At 38.0% G+C, this 14,426-nt stretch overlaps 1 protein-coding gene across 1 annotated transcript in view; it reads right to left on the reverse strand.

Moving 5' to 3' along the window:
* The window catches only part of CDH7 (cadherin 7), a 129,122-nt gene that overhangs the window by 48,553 nt on the left and 66,143 nt on the right, over positions 1-14,426 (reverse strand). Inside the window, exon 7 of the mRNA XM_011366038.2 lies at positions 2,489-2,742. Within this exon, the coding sequence (XP_011364340.1) occupies positions 2,489-2,742 (254 nt within the window). The remainder of the gene's footprint in view (positions 1-2,488; positions 2,743-14,426) is intronic.

A 14,426-nucleotide genomic window follows, 5' to 3' on the forward strand; every position in this document is an offset into this window, starting at 1 on the left:
TTTTTTCATTTTTACTGGGACGTATAAAAAAATTAGCAAGCTGAGTGACATTCCCTAGGTCACTCGGCAAACAGCAGTGCTGGAAAGAGAACCAGTCCTGTCGAGAATGCAGAGGTGGACTCATCTGCTCGCCAAACTACGAAACGAGGACACTGGCTTAAAAAATGTCACGGATGGGTAGGAGAGGAGAAATATGTCAGAGAGAAATCCAGAAAAATATAAGCTGTGAATGACTTTGCTGACCTTAAAAAAAAATTGTATAAGGGAAATAAATGTTTCAAGATGACAAGAATTAAATGTAAGTCAAGAAATTTTACAAAAGCAAAAAACATATTCACATGAAATAACATTTTAGTGCACTCTGAACAAAGTCTTGTCTCTCTCAATTGTGAGATTTAGAGTCAGAGGATGACAAAAGATGGTAAAATACAAACCTGAAATGTTAAGTTGTCACCTTCGTTAGCCTTAAGATAATGAAAACAGGTAGGAATCTGGGGCCAGCCAGCTCCTCTAACATTTACGAAGGCCACAGAGAGCTTTACCTCCAAAATCAGCGGAGTTCGCCCTTTACCCTCTAGCTCTGTGCCCTCAGGGAGCACGGCTGGAGATCGCTTCATCTCCAACTCAAGTCACTTCTCACCTGAGCCTATTCCTCCTTCTTCTTCCCCAAATGATTACATAACACTACATTTATTGTCAAATAAAATGTTTTAAAAAGTGAACTAAAAGGCTTTAACAGAATGAGAGACCAAGAAATGGGTAAAGGCAAAATAAGAAACAAGGTAAAAATATCATTGCAACAAATCAAAATGAACTTAAATCCTCTTATACATTTAAGTCCTGAATTATGATATTTATTAGTGCATCTCTTTCCTTTTCCATACCCCCAACTTCATGAAAGCATTCTCTCTTTCTCCCTATTAATTAAACAAAATGATTTAAGTAGAAGTCAAACTATCCCGGGCAGTTGGCCTGTGCCTACAACTGGGCTGTGGTTGGCTGACTGTGAGGGAAGGAGACTTAAGTGTGTCATGAAGAGACCACAGTGCTATAACAAAACCCAGATTCGAGTGTGCAAGTCGATACGACTTGGGGGATGGAGCTGAGCTTAGCCCAGGGAGCTGTTCTGACAATGAAGGCTGGGCTATTAACAGGGAGGAGGGGAGGCTTATTCTACCAGGTATGTTTATGACTCGCATATTCTAGTGCACAGGAGAATATGTTCTTAGAAACAGTTTGCGATCACTGCACTTAAAGTAGAGCCATCTAAGTAGCCTGAATTTCTTATATAGAGAAACGATGACTATGACTTCAGTTTTGAAATAACAATTATTTTATGCCCATGCTTTACTAGACTATAATATTATTGTCAGATAAAGGATAGATAGCTAGCATATAATTATATGCTAGCTAGCAATCAGCATATAATTTTAGGGAGCTAAAATTATGAGCTTTTCTTAATTAACGATCATTGTCTAAATTATATTTCCATGAAACTTTATGGTCAATGTCCAGACTTATATAAGAAGTCACCTCAGAAGCACTTAGAATTGTTGTCTCGCTTAAACCTAAAAGCCTGTGATTAGCTTATTGAACATATCTGAATATAAAACATTCATCGATTTTTATACTTCACAGACTTTGTAACAGAAATCCAGACTGTCACGCTGAAGTCTCACTTATGAACCCAAACTACACCATGCATTACAGAGTAACTTCAATTGTATTCTATGTATAATATTCATTTAAATTATTCATTTCTATGTATAATATTCAATTTATCATATGCGCACAAACACATGCATACACAAAAACATACATGAAGACTTCAGATTATAAATTATAGGTAAAAAGTATGAACCAGAATATCGTGATGTTACGAAATGCTTCAGGACTAAATTCTGTTAGCCCTGGAGATTAGCTGGTTCTAGCAATGTGTCTAGTCTCTGTACAGGACTTATGGAAGGACGTTTTAAAATAGCCCTTACACACAGATAAGGCATTATTGTATTTTAACAAGTGAAAATAATAATCCTAATAAACATGTACTATCCAAATAGACTTAAGTGAAACAAATGATTTGTCTAAAAATGCATCCCTGATTTCCACTACTTACAAATCAGCTTTCTGACAGATGTGCATGTCCTATAACTAGGACAGGCATCACTTCACCTGTGAACACAGTTTGCTTGGAAAGAGCTCGGGATAACTAGTTGAATAGGGACATCAGCTATGTCTGACGGATAATAATGGATGGCTCAAAACACTGCTGCACGATAATGGCCTTGGAGAATCAGGTGACACATTTTGAATTAGTACAACGTGGAGTTGTGCCGATTCCGTTTCACTTCTCCTGCTATGGCTCAATACATATGCAAAATTGGTTTGTGTCTGCTCTGAACCGAAAGCACCATCACGCAGAGAACATGAGCTGGGAATAAAGCACACAGTGGGAGAATTGTAAACACAGAGAGGAAGAAGCTGTTACCTCACAGGGCTGTTGGAAGAATCTGGGTCGTGAGCTGCTACAGTGCCGATGATATTCCCAACTTGGGTAGCTTCTGACACCTCCATGGGGTACAGGGGTGAGGAAAACACAGGGGGCTCATCCACATCTTCCACGATTATCTTCACAGTCGTGGTGTCGCTGAATGGCCCCAAGCTTAGAAAACGAGGGTCAGCATCTTTGTTTGCAGCTTCTATCCGCAGTGTATAACTTGTTTTGGCTTCAAAGTCCAGGTCCTGCAAGAAGGTTATTAGGAAAATTAAATTACCAATTAAGTAGTCAGTAAAGCCTTTTCATTTATGAATGTCAATAAACATGGAAAGGACTCAGCCACCGGGGGAAAAAAAAATGCACCATCGGCATTCAAAAGTAATAAATAATCATGCCAATCAGAATCCTCTCTGCTTTGCTGGCTCATAGACGATGCTAAGTGCTTTTGAGCTAACTTAATCCTCTCTGCTGCCGTACATTGCATGGCCAATACGGGTCTTTAGGATATTATCTCAAAGATGAGAGATAAGACTTAAAAAATTTTTCCTATAGGGACATCAATGTAATATTCTTCGACCAGGAAATTTAACCACACTCTCCATGGGGGCACATTAAAAAGGAAGAGAGAGATAACTTTCCACTGAAATTTCTCATTTGAAAGGTCATTTTCATTGATTTCGTGGACTCCATGACAATGGTGAGGGTTCATGTTCTCTCAAGGCAGCCACAGCGGCAGCGGAGGCATGGTGAGGTTGGGTGCTCTGAAGACAGATTCTTCTCGACGAAAGCCTCCACAGTTTCTCTCTCCACCATGCCTCCAGGATACACCATACCTCTCTCTATTTATATCAGATGATTGTCATTTATATTCTAGAATCTCTATTCTATAACTTTTCACGAGGATTAACTGCTAACGCTATCCTTGAAAGTAGTGACCGGAGTCAAACCATGTGGTAGCTTAAAAAGTTGTAAGAGGAATTAGCGAAGCACCATTTGTGAAAAAATGAATCACGTACACAGCACGGAAAGTTTTCATGAGAATAACATGCTTCTCTTTCTTCAGAGGATAAAGAGAGCCACAGTTTTTTGTGACTTTCAGTCTCTATCTTGGCACTGAAAAATGCCCCGAATCTTTACATTTAACGATGTAAAACAAAAAATTTAAAATGTAAAGAAATTGACAGAAATACTGTCAAATATAAAGCATAAGTTACTTGTCAATATTTAATTTAAAAAAGCACTAATAAAAATGGGCTAAAATGTAAAGTCAAGAATTGTAACCCAAATCCACCCATGTCTCTGAGCATATGTGTGTGAACACAAACAGATGTGAATATATTTCACCTTCTCCCACAAGGATGTGATGCTGATTAAAATAAATAAAACAATGTGTTTATACATTAGATATATGTATACACACGCTCTCTCTATATGCAACATATATGTATATACTACTTATAGAAAGTATAACATACACAGATATACTCATGTATATATAAAAATATATATACATACATACTGTGTGGGGTGTGTGTGTGTGTGTGTGTGTGTGCATCTGCTTGTATATAAATTTACATGAAAAGATTCCATGGCTCCTGTCTGGTCAATATTGAGGGAACAGTATATAAATCAATAATCAGAATGGGTTTATAATATGTGGACCACGAAGCATTTACTAAAATATTTGCTTAACATCTGTCTCATCCAGCAGAATGTAAGCTCCAAACTGTTTTGTTCATTATTAGCGTTCTCGGCGCCTATTATGACCTCAGCACATAGAAGGGGCTCAATAAGTTCTTGTTGAATTAGAAAAAAAAACCAGAAAGTAGATATCTAGGCTACAGGAGCCTTAAAACTGAACTATACCTTTTCCCCAGAGAATCCTGGTGGCCGAAGTGGAAGGTGAGGGAAGAAACAGGCAGGTATATTCTTTATCTTAACCACAGAAAACTTTATGGAATGACTAGGGGAAAACGCTTAAATGTAATCTGAGGCTTCATATAAAAATACTGGGGCACATGGTAGATGGCGCTCTAAACAACAACTTATAACAAATTCAGCGATATTTTTATATGGCTACTTTTTCATTTGTCTATCATCTAAAAACATATTTAGCCCAACGATTCTCAATCAAAGGTGAGAATGAGAACCGCCTGGGGTGTGCTCTAACACACGACTGGCCCCTTCCAAGATTCCGATTCAGCAGATCCAGAATGAGGCATAGCAAACGGAATTTTAAAAGACTCATCAGTTCATCCGATGTAAATCCTCTTGTAAGAAACCTGACCTCGTCATTAAAATTTTCTTGGGCCTTTACATATAAATCCGATATTTAATTTAGGTCCTGCTAAGAATAAAACAAAGCATTTTTATTTACCTAAATACATTTACTTAGAAACTCTAACCATATAAATAGTGTGGGTATTCACCTATTCAGGCTGTTCTCATTATTACTTACAAAACTGACAAATTATGAGAGAAATCTTATTTTCATATATTATGTGTTTGTATATGATGAAATGTGTTTTTAGAAAATCCTCTTTACCATCTCCTTTCAAAACAGTTGAAAACCAACTCCAACCTTTAAGATGTCATCCAGGTTCACCATAAAGGGACACCAAGTATTTCCGTATTCAAGTAAAATTTTGACTGACTTCTGACAGAATAATTTAAGGTTTACTGAACAAACACATGCAATTATTTTATAGCAACTTTTTTTTTTTTTTAATGTGTAAAAGGCAACAACATGAGGTACAGACATCTGGATGCCACCAAGTCATAAACAGAGTATCATACATTATGATTGGCTGCTGAAAAGCTATTATGAAAATCGAGTGATAAAAGAATTTATATGAAAGGCTATGAATCAAAACTGCAGACAAGAGGAATTGCCACACAAAACGATTTTCAGAGCAAATCAGAGTCAGCCAGACATCTAGTTTTCAAAGAAGGGTGTGGCGTGATAAATAGGGCTGTTAAACTCATTGAAGAAAGAAAAGGCTTTTGCAATAAAATTTTAATTCCTCTTTCTCTTTCCTATGGATTTGTATATAAGCAGTATGTTTCATAACTATTAGTTTTAATGAGAAAGTTTCTACTTGGGGGAAGAAAATGAAGACGACAATGGAGGAAAGACAAAAAAGAAAAGGAAGGAGATATAGGTAATGTTCAACAGCTCGTCTTCAATATTTGAAACGTCATCTCATCGGAGACCACGTATAATGGGAAATTTAACCAAAACACTGCCCGCACTGTCACCCACAAGAGCAAGCAATATGTAAGGATTCAGAAGCAGCTGGAATCAAATATGAGTCTCGCGGACTCAAAGTAGTGATTCCACGGATCCATTCTGAGGTCCCTAGAAGCTGTTCTTTCCTCTGTCAAGTGACATCTATGTCAGAGACACAAAAAGAGAAAAGCAGTTTGTTTGGAATAGCCTTTCCCAAACTATAACGTAGGGTTGTTTAAATTTATTGCCATCCAAGGATGATGAACTTTAGGATTAAAAAAAAAAAAAAATTAAACAAAACATTGTAACCAAGGCAGGGGTTGGCAACTTTTCCTGGAAGGGCAGGATAGTGTATCATTAGGCTTTGCAGGCCACACGTTCTCTGCCACATGTAAATGAATCTGTGTGGCCTTGTGCCAGTCACACTTCATTCATAGGCAATGAAATCTGAATTCACATATCACCCCGCATTCTTCTCTGGATTTTTTTTCAATCACTTAAAAAACATAAAACCATCCAGAGCTCTTCAGCTGTACAAAAACAGGCAGGCAGATGTTTGTCAACCTGTGATCTAAGGAACCCAAACTAATCAGCTTGTTTGTTCAGGATGGATGCTCACCCCTCTTCCTCCCACCCCTTTGGCTACAATTAAAATGAACTATTCACTACCGTACACGGCACACTTGGTATCTTCCAGTTCGTATCACCGCTGCTCATATAACTTTTTCTGCTACTTCTCATTGGAATCTTTCAAGATCAACCATCACCCTTATGAGTGTTCCCATAATCCACTTACCTTTCTATTGAGAGCCAACTACCAATAAGAAGTTTTACACACATCTTTCATGTGCATTTAAAAAGGTGCAAGGTTGGTATTATTAATAAAAAAAAATAAATAGCAAAGAGAGAAAGTGTAAAATTATATGTGTACTAGGGGGGCAGACAGACACACTGTGAACTCAAGGCCACGTCCACCCACCATGCATTCCCTTTCCACTGTAATTAGCAGGCGTTCTTTAGGCTCTAAGAGCTTTTAGGGCTTCATATTCTATGACATTATCATACTTAGGTACCTGCCTACCTCACCAACCTTATAGGGGTTCTGTAAGTTGTTTATAAATTTAAAGCACCCTAGCACAATGACTGACGCAGAGTAATCATTGCATAGTTACTGTGATACTATTACACTGTAAGTGCCATTATTTCCTGCTAGATTATGAGCCAATACAAGGAAAGACTCCATCCTTTTCCTTCTGTTTCCCCCATGACACCCAGGCCTATGTCATTGGCAAAGTCAGTTTATAATATTTGTCTCTTGAATTTAAAAACAAAACTGTCACAAACGGTGGGGTCTCAATAGTTCCCCCTGCCATTTTTTTAAGGTTTTTCAAGCTAAAATCGGATCTTGAATTCATTCAAATAACATCATCGTGCTACATTTTTGTTTTCTTTATATAGTTTGGCTTCTGGTCTATAGCCAAGTGCACTGTCATTAAGCTCAACAACTTCCTTTCAGATCTTGCACCTTTGGCTAATGGGATTTTTGCTTTGACAGTTGTAAGTGATTTTGGCAGCTATTTGAAGCTTTTATTTGCCTTGAATTTTCTGTGAATCATAAGACCTAACTCCAGATTTGGGCAGTAAATTATTATTTATAGACGAGAAGGGAACGATACATTCCAAATTGTTACATACACCGGTCTATATTGGGTTGTTCCACGGAGGTTTATGGGATATGGGTTAAAGGGGAAAATAGCTCTCAGGATCCTGACAGCTCTGTGGGCATCCTGGCAGGGGACTGACCCCTAAAAGTGCCTCACTGTGCTAGACTTCAAGATCTATGATAGGAATCAAAACGTATTAATCTTACAAATCTCCATTAGTAGCAACTGTCTCGGATATAATAAGGATTTGCTGATTGCTGAATGAAGAAAGAAAAAAATAACCTGAGGACAAACAAATCATTTAGAAAATAGCAAAATAAGTGTAGACAAATTTAAATTAAACAACGAAAAACATTACTGGGTGTCTCCACATACATTTTATATTTCTTTAGAGTCATTATTTTAGCTTTTAAAACATCATACTGTAACACAGGCGCTCATCAGGTACTTGATATGAATATTCACATGTTGCCACTGGACTGTTACTACAAAATGAAAAATACCTGCTGCTCCGTAGGTAAACTGGGCCCTGACAAAGGTGTTATGAATCACGGCGGGAATGTTTAAGCCTATTATGCCAAGATGTTAGGAATAAAATCAGAAGATGAGTATCAGCATTCCTTTATCTAGCTACAGGTGTCCTCTGACTTCAGTGAGAACTTCAATTACACTTTTAATCTAGATATGAGCCTGAACATGAAAAAAAAGGCAATTCAAGTAGGTCTATCTCCATTTCATAATAATTAAAAAAAATTAAAAGACTGCTAAATGCATATACATTTCAGATTATTTGTTGAACATATTAGCACCATAAACTGCTAAAAGTATTTTAGCACAAACAATACATGTTTACATAGTCCTTATAACGTTTAGGTTGTTCTAAGAGTTTTATAACATTAGCTTATTAATTGTTCATGCTCATTGATTCTCAAATAACCTAAAAGATAATACTATAAGATAATATAGCTTTTAACATATCTTCTTTGACAAATCTGGAAACTGACTCAGGGAGAAGTTGAGTCTCTTGCCACAGTCCCACAGGTAGTGTGACTCCAGAGCCTTTGTTCCCACAGACTAAGAAAATAAGAGAATGAACTGATGTATGAATCAGATCATCTAAAACCAAAAAGAGCAGTCGTAGTTAATCCCAGGAAGATGGTGAAAGAGGAAGCGATGTAGACACCAAGCAGTCCATGTTGATGGTGAGATCCCAGAGAGATAAACTGCGGGCTGTGATCACCAAACACCTCTGCCACCATTCATTACTTGAGCCCGAGCACAGACTGTGTGGTTCAGCTGACTCAGATTCTTATCCACCTCGTTGATGAACGTCATGCTTTCTCCTTTAAATTCTGGCATCTGAATCAGCTGTTCCACTCACAGAAATGTTCCTCTTTGACTTCTGTATTAATTTTCTACTGCTGTGTCCACAAACCATCACAAATTTAGTGGCTTAAAAATCATCGGCTTGACTTATTATCTTATAATTTTAGAGGTCAGAAGTCTAAATCTACGTGTTGGCCGGGCTGAATTCCTTGTAGAGGCCTTGGGGGAGAACTGTCCCAAGCTGGAGAGGCCACGTGTATCCTTGGCTCGTAGCCTGCTCCTGCATCTGTAAGGCACATCGCGTCATCCTCTGCTTCTGTGGGGGCTACTCTTTTTTTCTGACTCTGAACCTTCCTGCATCCCTCTTTATGAGGACCCAGGTGATTACACTGCGCCCAGTGAGATAGCCCCGGATAATCTTCCCATCTCAGGCACCTTTAATCATTTAATCACATCTACAGTTTCTTTCGCCGTGTGAGGTAAAATATTACAGGTACCAGAGAGTAAAACATCCTTCTCTTTGGGGGCCCACTATTCTGTGTACCACACCTCCTACTGTTTTGACTTTATAGGCAGAAAACAGAATGACTGAGAATGACTACATTCCTGCCCAGCGCCTAACACCTGCTTCACATGACAACTCTGATGGCTTCCTTTACTGCACTGAGGCCTGTATTTCCCAGTATGCACTGTTGACTGTACCCAGTGACCCTCCCTGAAATGGCCTCATACATTTTCAAGGGAACTGCATCCCGATCGCGACCCAAAGACAGTTTAGTTTATGTTTTCCTGAGCATCTTTATCAAACAGTGCCAAATATTACAATTACACTGAGTAATGCTGACAGTGGGGAGGAGACCAATACACATCAGCTCACCTAAGATCCGCCTTGTTTGTGCCATTTCGTCTAAGTGATACCTGATTGTTTTTTTTTTTTTTTCCGCTTAGTATCTCTGGAGTAGAGCTGGGACTGAAAATCCCTTTTGTACTTTCCCAGTACACAATATTTTATGGTTCTTCTCTTTCCATATATTTCCCGCTCTCCCTCCTCGAATCTGGGCTGGCCTGTCTTGCTTCGATCAGTACAACGCTGTGGCAGCGATGATGTGCCAATTCTGGATATCGGTTGCAAGAGACCAGGCAGCTTCTGTTGCTGCCATTCTTGGAATAAACCCGGGTTACCTACCGCATGGTGAGGGGACCATTTCTTTGCCCGCCCCCCCACCTCGTTGGCCAGCAGACAGCCAGCCATCTCCATGAAGGCGGAGCCATCAAGCTGACCAGGAGCTGACTGTGACACACGTGAGAGCTCACCTGAGACCAGCAGAAAATTTACCCTGCTGAGCCCTCACCAAATTGCTGACCCACAAATTCATGACCTAAAGATAAATTGTTGTTCACAAGGTTTTGGGGCGATTTGTTAAGTAGCAGTAGAAAGCTGATACAGCCAAGGAAAGGAAGACAATTAAGAGTTGGTGACCAGCTTTTGACATGCGATGGCGGCACATCCAGGGAAAATAAACCAAAATATACTAGAAATGACCAAATGCAATGGTGAGGAGAGGTCAGATCTAGAAGTGGGCATTTCTCTGAACTCCAGGCCCTTGAATCTTCTAATCGCATCCGTATTGGTCATGTCCTGTCTTTACTACCTGACACAGCTTCCGGGATCCATCAGTTCCCTCTCCCACGGAGGACATATGCAATTCTTTTTATCTGAATATGAATTTTTCTTTGCTTTGTCGGTCAGTTACTTTTAAACTCTCGCAAAATACCTTAATCCTGGAGGAATAAAACAATTTGCCTCCTTTTGAATCTTCCTTTGCCCTAACTTCATTTTTTCACACATGATGTCTAAAGCACTCTTTCCCTCGCTTTATATCCATGGTTTGTGGATGTTCTCAACTAACCCTTTCCTTTTAATTGCTATATTTATGCTTGTACTCTAGACCGCTCCCTTGAGCTACAAACTTTCACCCATGACCTCCTAGATCATACGTCATCAACCTAGATATCACAGGTGCCTCGGATGTAACATATTACAAAACATATCAATCATCTCGCACCCCCATTCTGAAGCAACACCACAATTACTCATCGAGTTTCTAGAAAAATCAGTTTTGTCCTTAAATTCTCTCTCCGAATTTCCCTATATGGTCACTAAATCCTCTCTTACCTACTTTTTAACATCTCTTTCTTGACACGCTACCCATTGAAACTAAATTAGGAAACGACATACTGTGGGGAAAGACAGAAGTAAGGACAATTTTACATCGTCTGTGACTTGTACTAAGCAAGAATATAAAATTCATGGTGGACTCATGTGAAAATGACATACACGCGTATTCCGAGAACACTGCTCTGATAACTACTGAGATCAAAGAAGACAGAAAATATTCCTAAGCAAAGGGAGTTGGTCTCTGATCTACTCTACTAGGTATTGATGCTTATCTTACTATCAACTTGTCTTTGGTGTTGATTTCTTATTTTCTTTCTAAGACCCTAAATTCATCTCTAATCTTGACTATTCAAATGCAGGTAGATTTATATCTTAATAAGCAGATGACAGCCTATGTACACTCACACATGTGCAAAATGATTAAAATGTTTTTAGGCTCTACTTATATATTACACAGTAACGATGGGTCGAATGAATTGAAAAATACAATCTCAAATTCAAAGGTTAACCAAATTAGAGTTACTGTATTAATCCGATCACATCTAGCCTTTAAAACTAAAATAATCCAAAACCTATGCCTTTTCACAGTCAAATGAGAGAAATATCATGTTCCATTTTGAGAAATGTGCATCCACAGCAGCAGAAGTAATCGAATAAAATATCTGAATAAAAAACGTAATGAAAAGAAGAAAAATAAATTGGAAATGTTGGTTTGATTTTCCTCCACTGCACATCAGCACTTTGTAAAATACTGAAATACATACTTGACTCTGGGAACTGGCCTCTCATTACTGCAAGTAGGAGGCAGAGGACAAATTTCAACAATAAGACAATAAACGCCAGAGCTTAGAAATCTGTGCAGCTGAGTTGAAAGCTGACAGGGTACTGCCCATTGTAAATCTTCCTCCCCGACAGTGAGCAAAGGCTGGTCACATTACCGATCCCCCCACAACTGTGCTGTATTCTTTCATGGTTTTTACATCATCAAACCTTTTTTAGGATATAAATATGAGGAAATTACGTATATAGTACAGCAGAAGTGGCCTGAAGCAGCTTAAATTCGTTATCTGATAGAGTGAAAACGTGAACCACCAAACAATCCGTCCACGAACAGAGACTGGATGGGTGTTTACACTTCATAGGAAATGCATTCTGAAAATGCTCATTTTTTACTGTACTGTAACTCTATAGTAATGTATTTTAGAGAAGCAAAATTCCATATTTAATCCCAACTGAGGTCTTATATTGAAAACAGAGATACACTGGAAGAAGAATCGCCATGCCCCAAAGGAAAAATAAAAAACTAAAGTTCCTAAAGCGAAAATTATGATGCGGAAATGTAAAAAGAAAAGTATTCTAGATGGAAAGAAAGACGCCGTTTTCACACACATGGGTGACGTCTATGTTTACACGCTGTGAATTTCGAAGCCCTGCATGGCTGGTTGCAAAGGTTCTCATAAAAAACAGTTTCACATCGTTCTGTTTCAAACTATAATTTTGTCATCATTTTAAAAATATTTAAACTATATACGCTTATTCCTAAGTTATGGAAAGGGTAATTAAATTGTAAAAAAACAATACTATGACCACACCTACGCCAATTTTTAGTCTTGTGGATTCTGCATATTTGGTCATGTTAATAAACACTTTCTATATAAAACAATGGAATATTAATAATATGACTAAAGGTAATCGTTCAGATTTCTGTAGTTATTTTTCTTTTTCTAACATATCTTTTTAAAAATGATTGTTTTGATGTTCTTCTTTCCCTGCTCCTAAGTTCACCCTGTGCCAAGTATGGCATATGTAAATGTTTCAAAATATGATAATAATTTTCTCAAATTGGAATAAAACTCATTAATGTCATGACAATACATTGTTTATGAAAAAGCAAGGGACTCAAGTTTTAGTATACTTAGAGTACAGAAAAACATAAGTTCAGATGATTATCAAGCCTGGCTCACAGGTACAAAATAACCAAATTCCAAGAGAAATTACTTTCTCTAAATGGACCTTGGAACTCTATTATACAAATGTGAAGTATGTAGAGACATTCGGAATCATCAGAATACATTTGCTTTCAACAAAAATCTTGGCAACATCCTAGCAGTGCCTGGTTGTAAGAGTTTTCCTACAGTTGGAGAGACCAGAAAAGCTAGCAACAAATGGCTCATTTTTGCAGACCGCCCATAGCACCCTAGTGTTTATCTCAGTGAAAATTTAAAAGTACTCTGAGAACAATGGAAGAAGGCCTCATTTGTCTTCTTTGGGAATTTCTTGGTTCTAGTCAGAATGCTCTTGTGACTCGGGTTCAGAAATCCATCCTGAATTTCGAAGATGATTCCACTACTTGGTGGTATAGAAAGGACACTGAATTTATGGGACTCATACATTGTTTTGCAAACTCCACTTGCTGTGAGCGGTCTCTGAAAATGTGCTACCTGGAATGGAACGTGGACCCCAATTTCACGGAAATCTCGCTAAGTAGAACTGAAGATCAAAATTTCTGTCCTTGAGGGCCACAAGTAGTTGTTGGTTCTGACAGAATCAGAAAATCTTAGGGTACAGACTTCCTTCTTCTGAGAAAGCCACTCCAAAGAGACTTTAGTTTTAAAAAAAAGTGTAAGCAAAGACACTTCTGAAATGGAGACTAGAAATACTGTTGGCTTCATGACAGAAAAGCACTTGAACCTGGTGGAGGATTTTAAAGATGTGGACAAGAGGGATACATACTCAACGCCTAGTGGACTGAAACCCTATAGGTGGACTGAAGGTCAGAAGCTCAGACAACTGTTCTCGTAAGCTATCATGAAGCTACTGATTTTTAACGTACTTCTGTAGCTCTCATTAATTCTAATAATTCTTCAATGAATTCTTTAAGAATTTCTAAGTTATATAACCTTAATAGTGATTATTTTGCCACTTCCCTTCAATTTGCCATTATTACGCTGTCTTATACCCTTGGTAAGGTAGATTCTTTTCAAACTAGTTAAAATGATAAAAATAAAATCGTATTGAGTTCTGAACACCAATTTAAAAGGATGGATTTAAGAACTGAGAAGTCAGAAGCAGGCTGTGAGCTCAGGAGCTATCAAAATAATAGTTCTGACTGAAGCAGTGATAATCAACCTTATGATAAAGTTGAAAAGAAAGAAAAAAAAAAAAAAACCCACAACCGAGAGCTATTATGGACCAAGAAGGGGCAAGCAAAGAAACCAGACATGACCTCAAGGCTTTAAACTCAATAATAAAAGGTGTACTATTTGACTATGACCAAGAAAGAAACAACATATTAAATAAATATCGATAATCATTATGATAGTCTTTTGAAAAGAAGTGAAATGCTTAAAATGAATTAGATCACAGACGATTCCAATTATAAGGTTCAAGAGAAATTAGAAAATAATGTAATTCTCTATCCCACAGTATATTCTATTGTAGCTGTACCTAAAATACCTTATCATAATCTTTATTTGCAATCCATTCTCATCTACAAATCATTGCACATAGGTTCTTAGTTATCAACCGTGC

Source organism: Pteropus vampyrus, unplaced genomic scaffold (assembly GCF_000151845.1).
Source record: "Pteropus vampyrus isolate Shadow unplaced genomic scaffold, Pvam_2.0 Scaffold119, whole genome shotgun sequence".
Classification (NCBI taxonomy): Eukaryota; Metazoa; Chordata; class Mammalia; order Chiroptera; family Pteropodidae; genus Pteropus; species Pteropus vampyrus.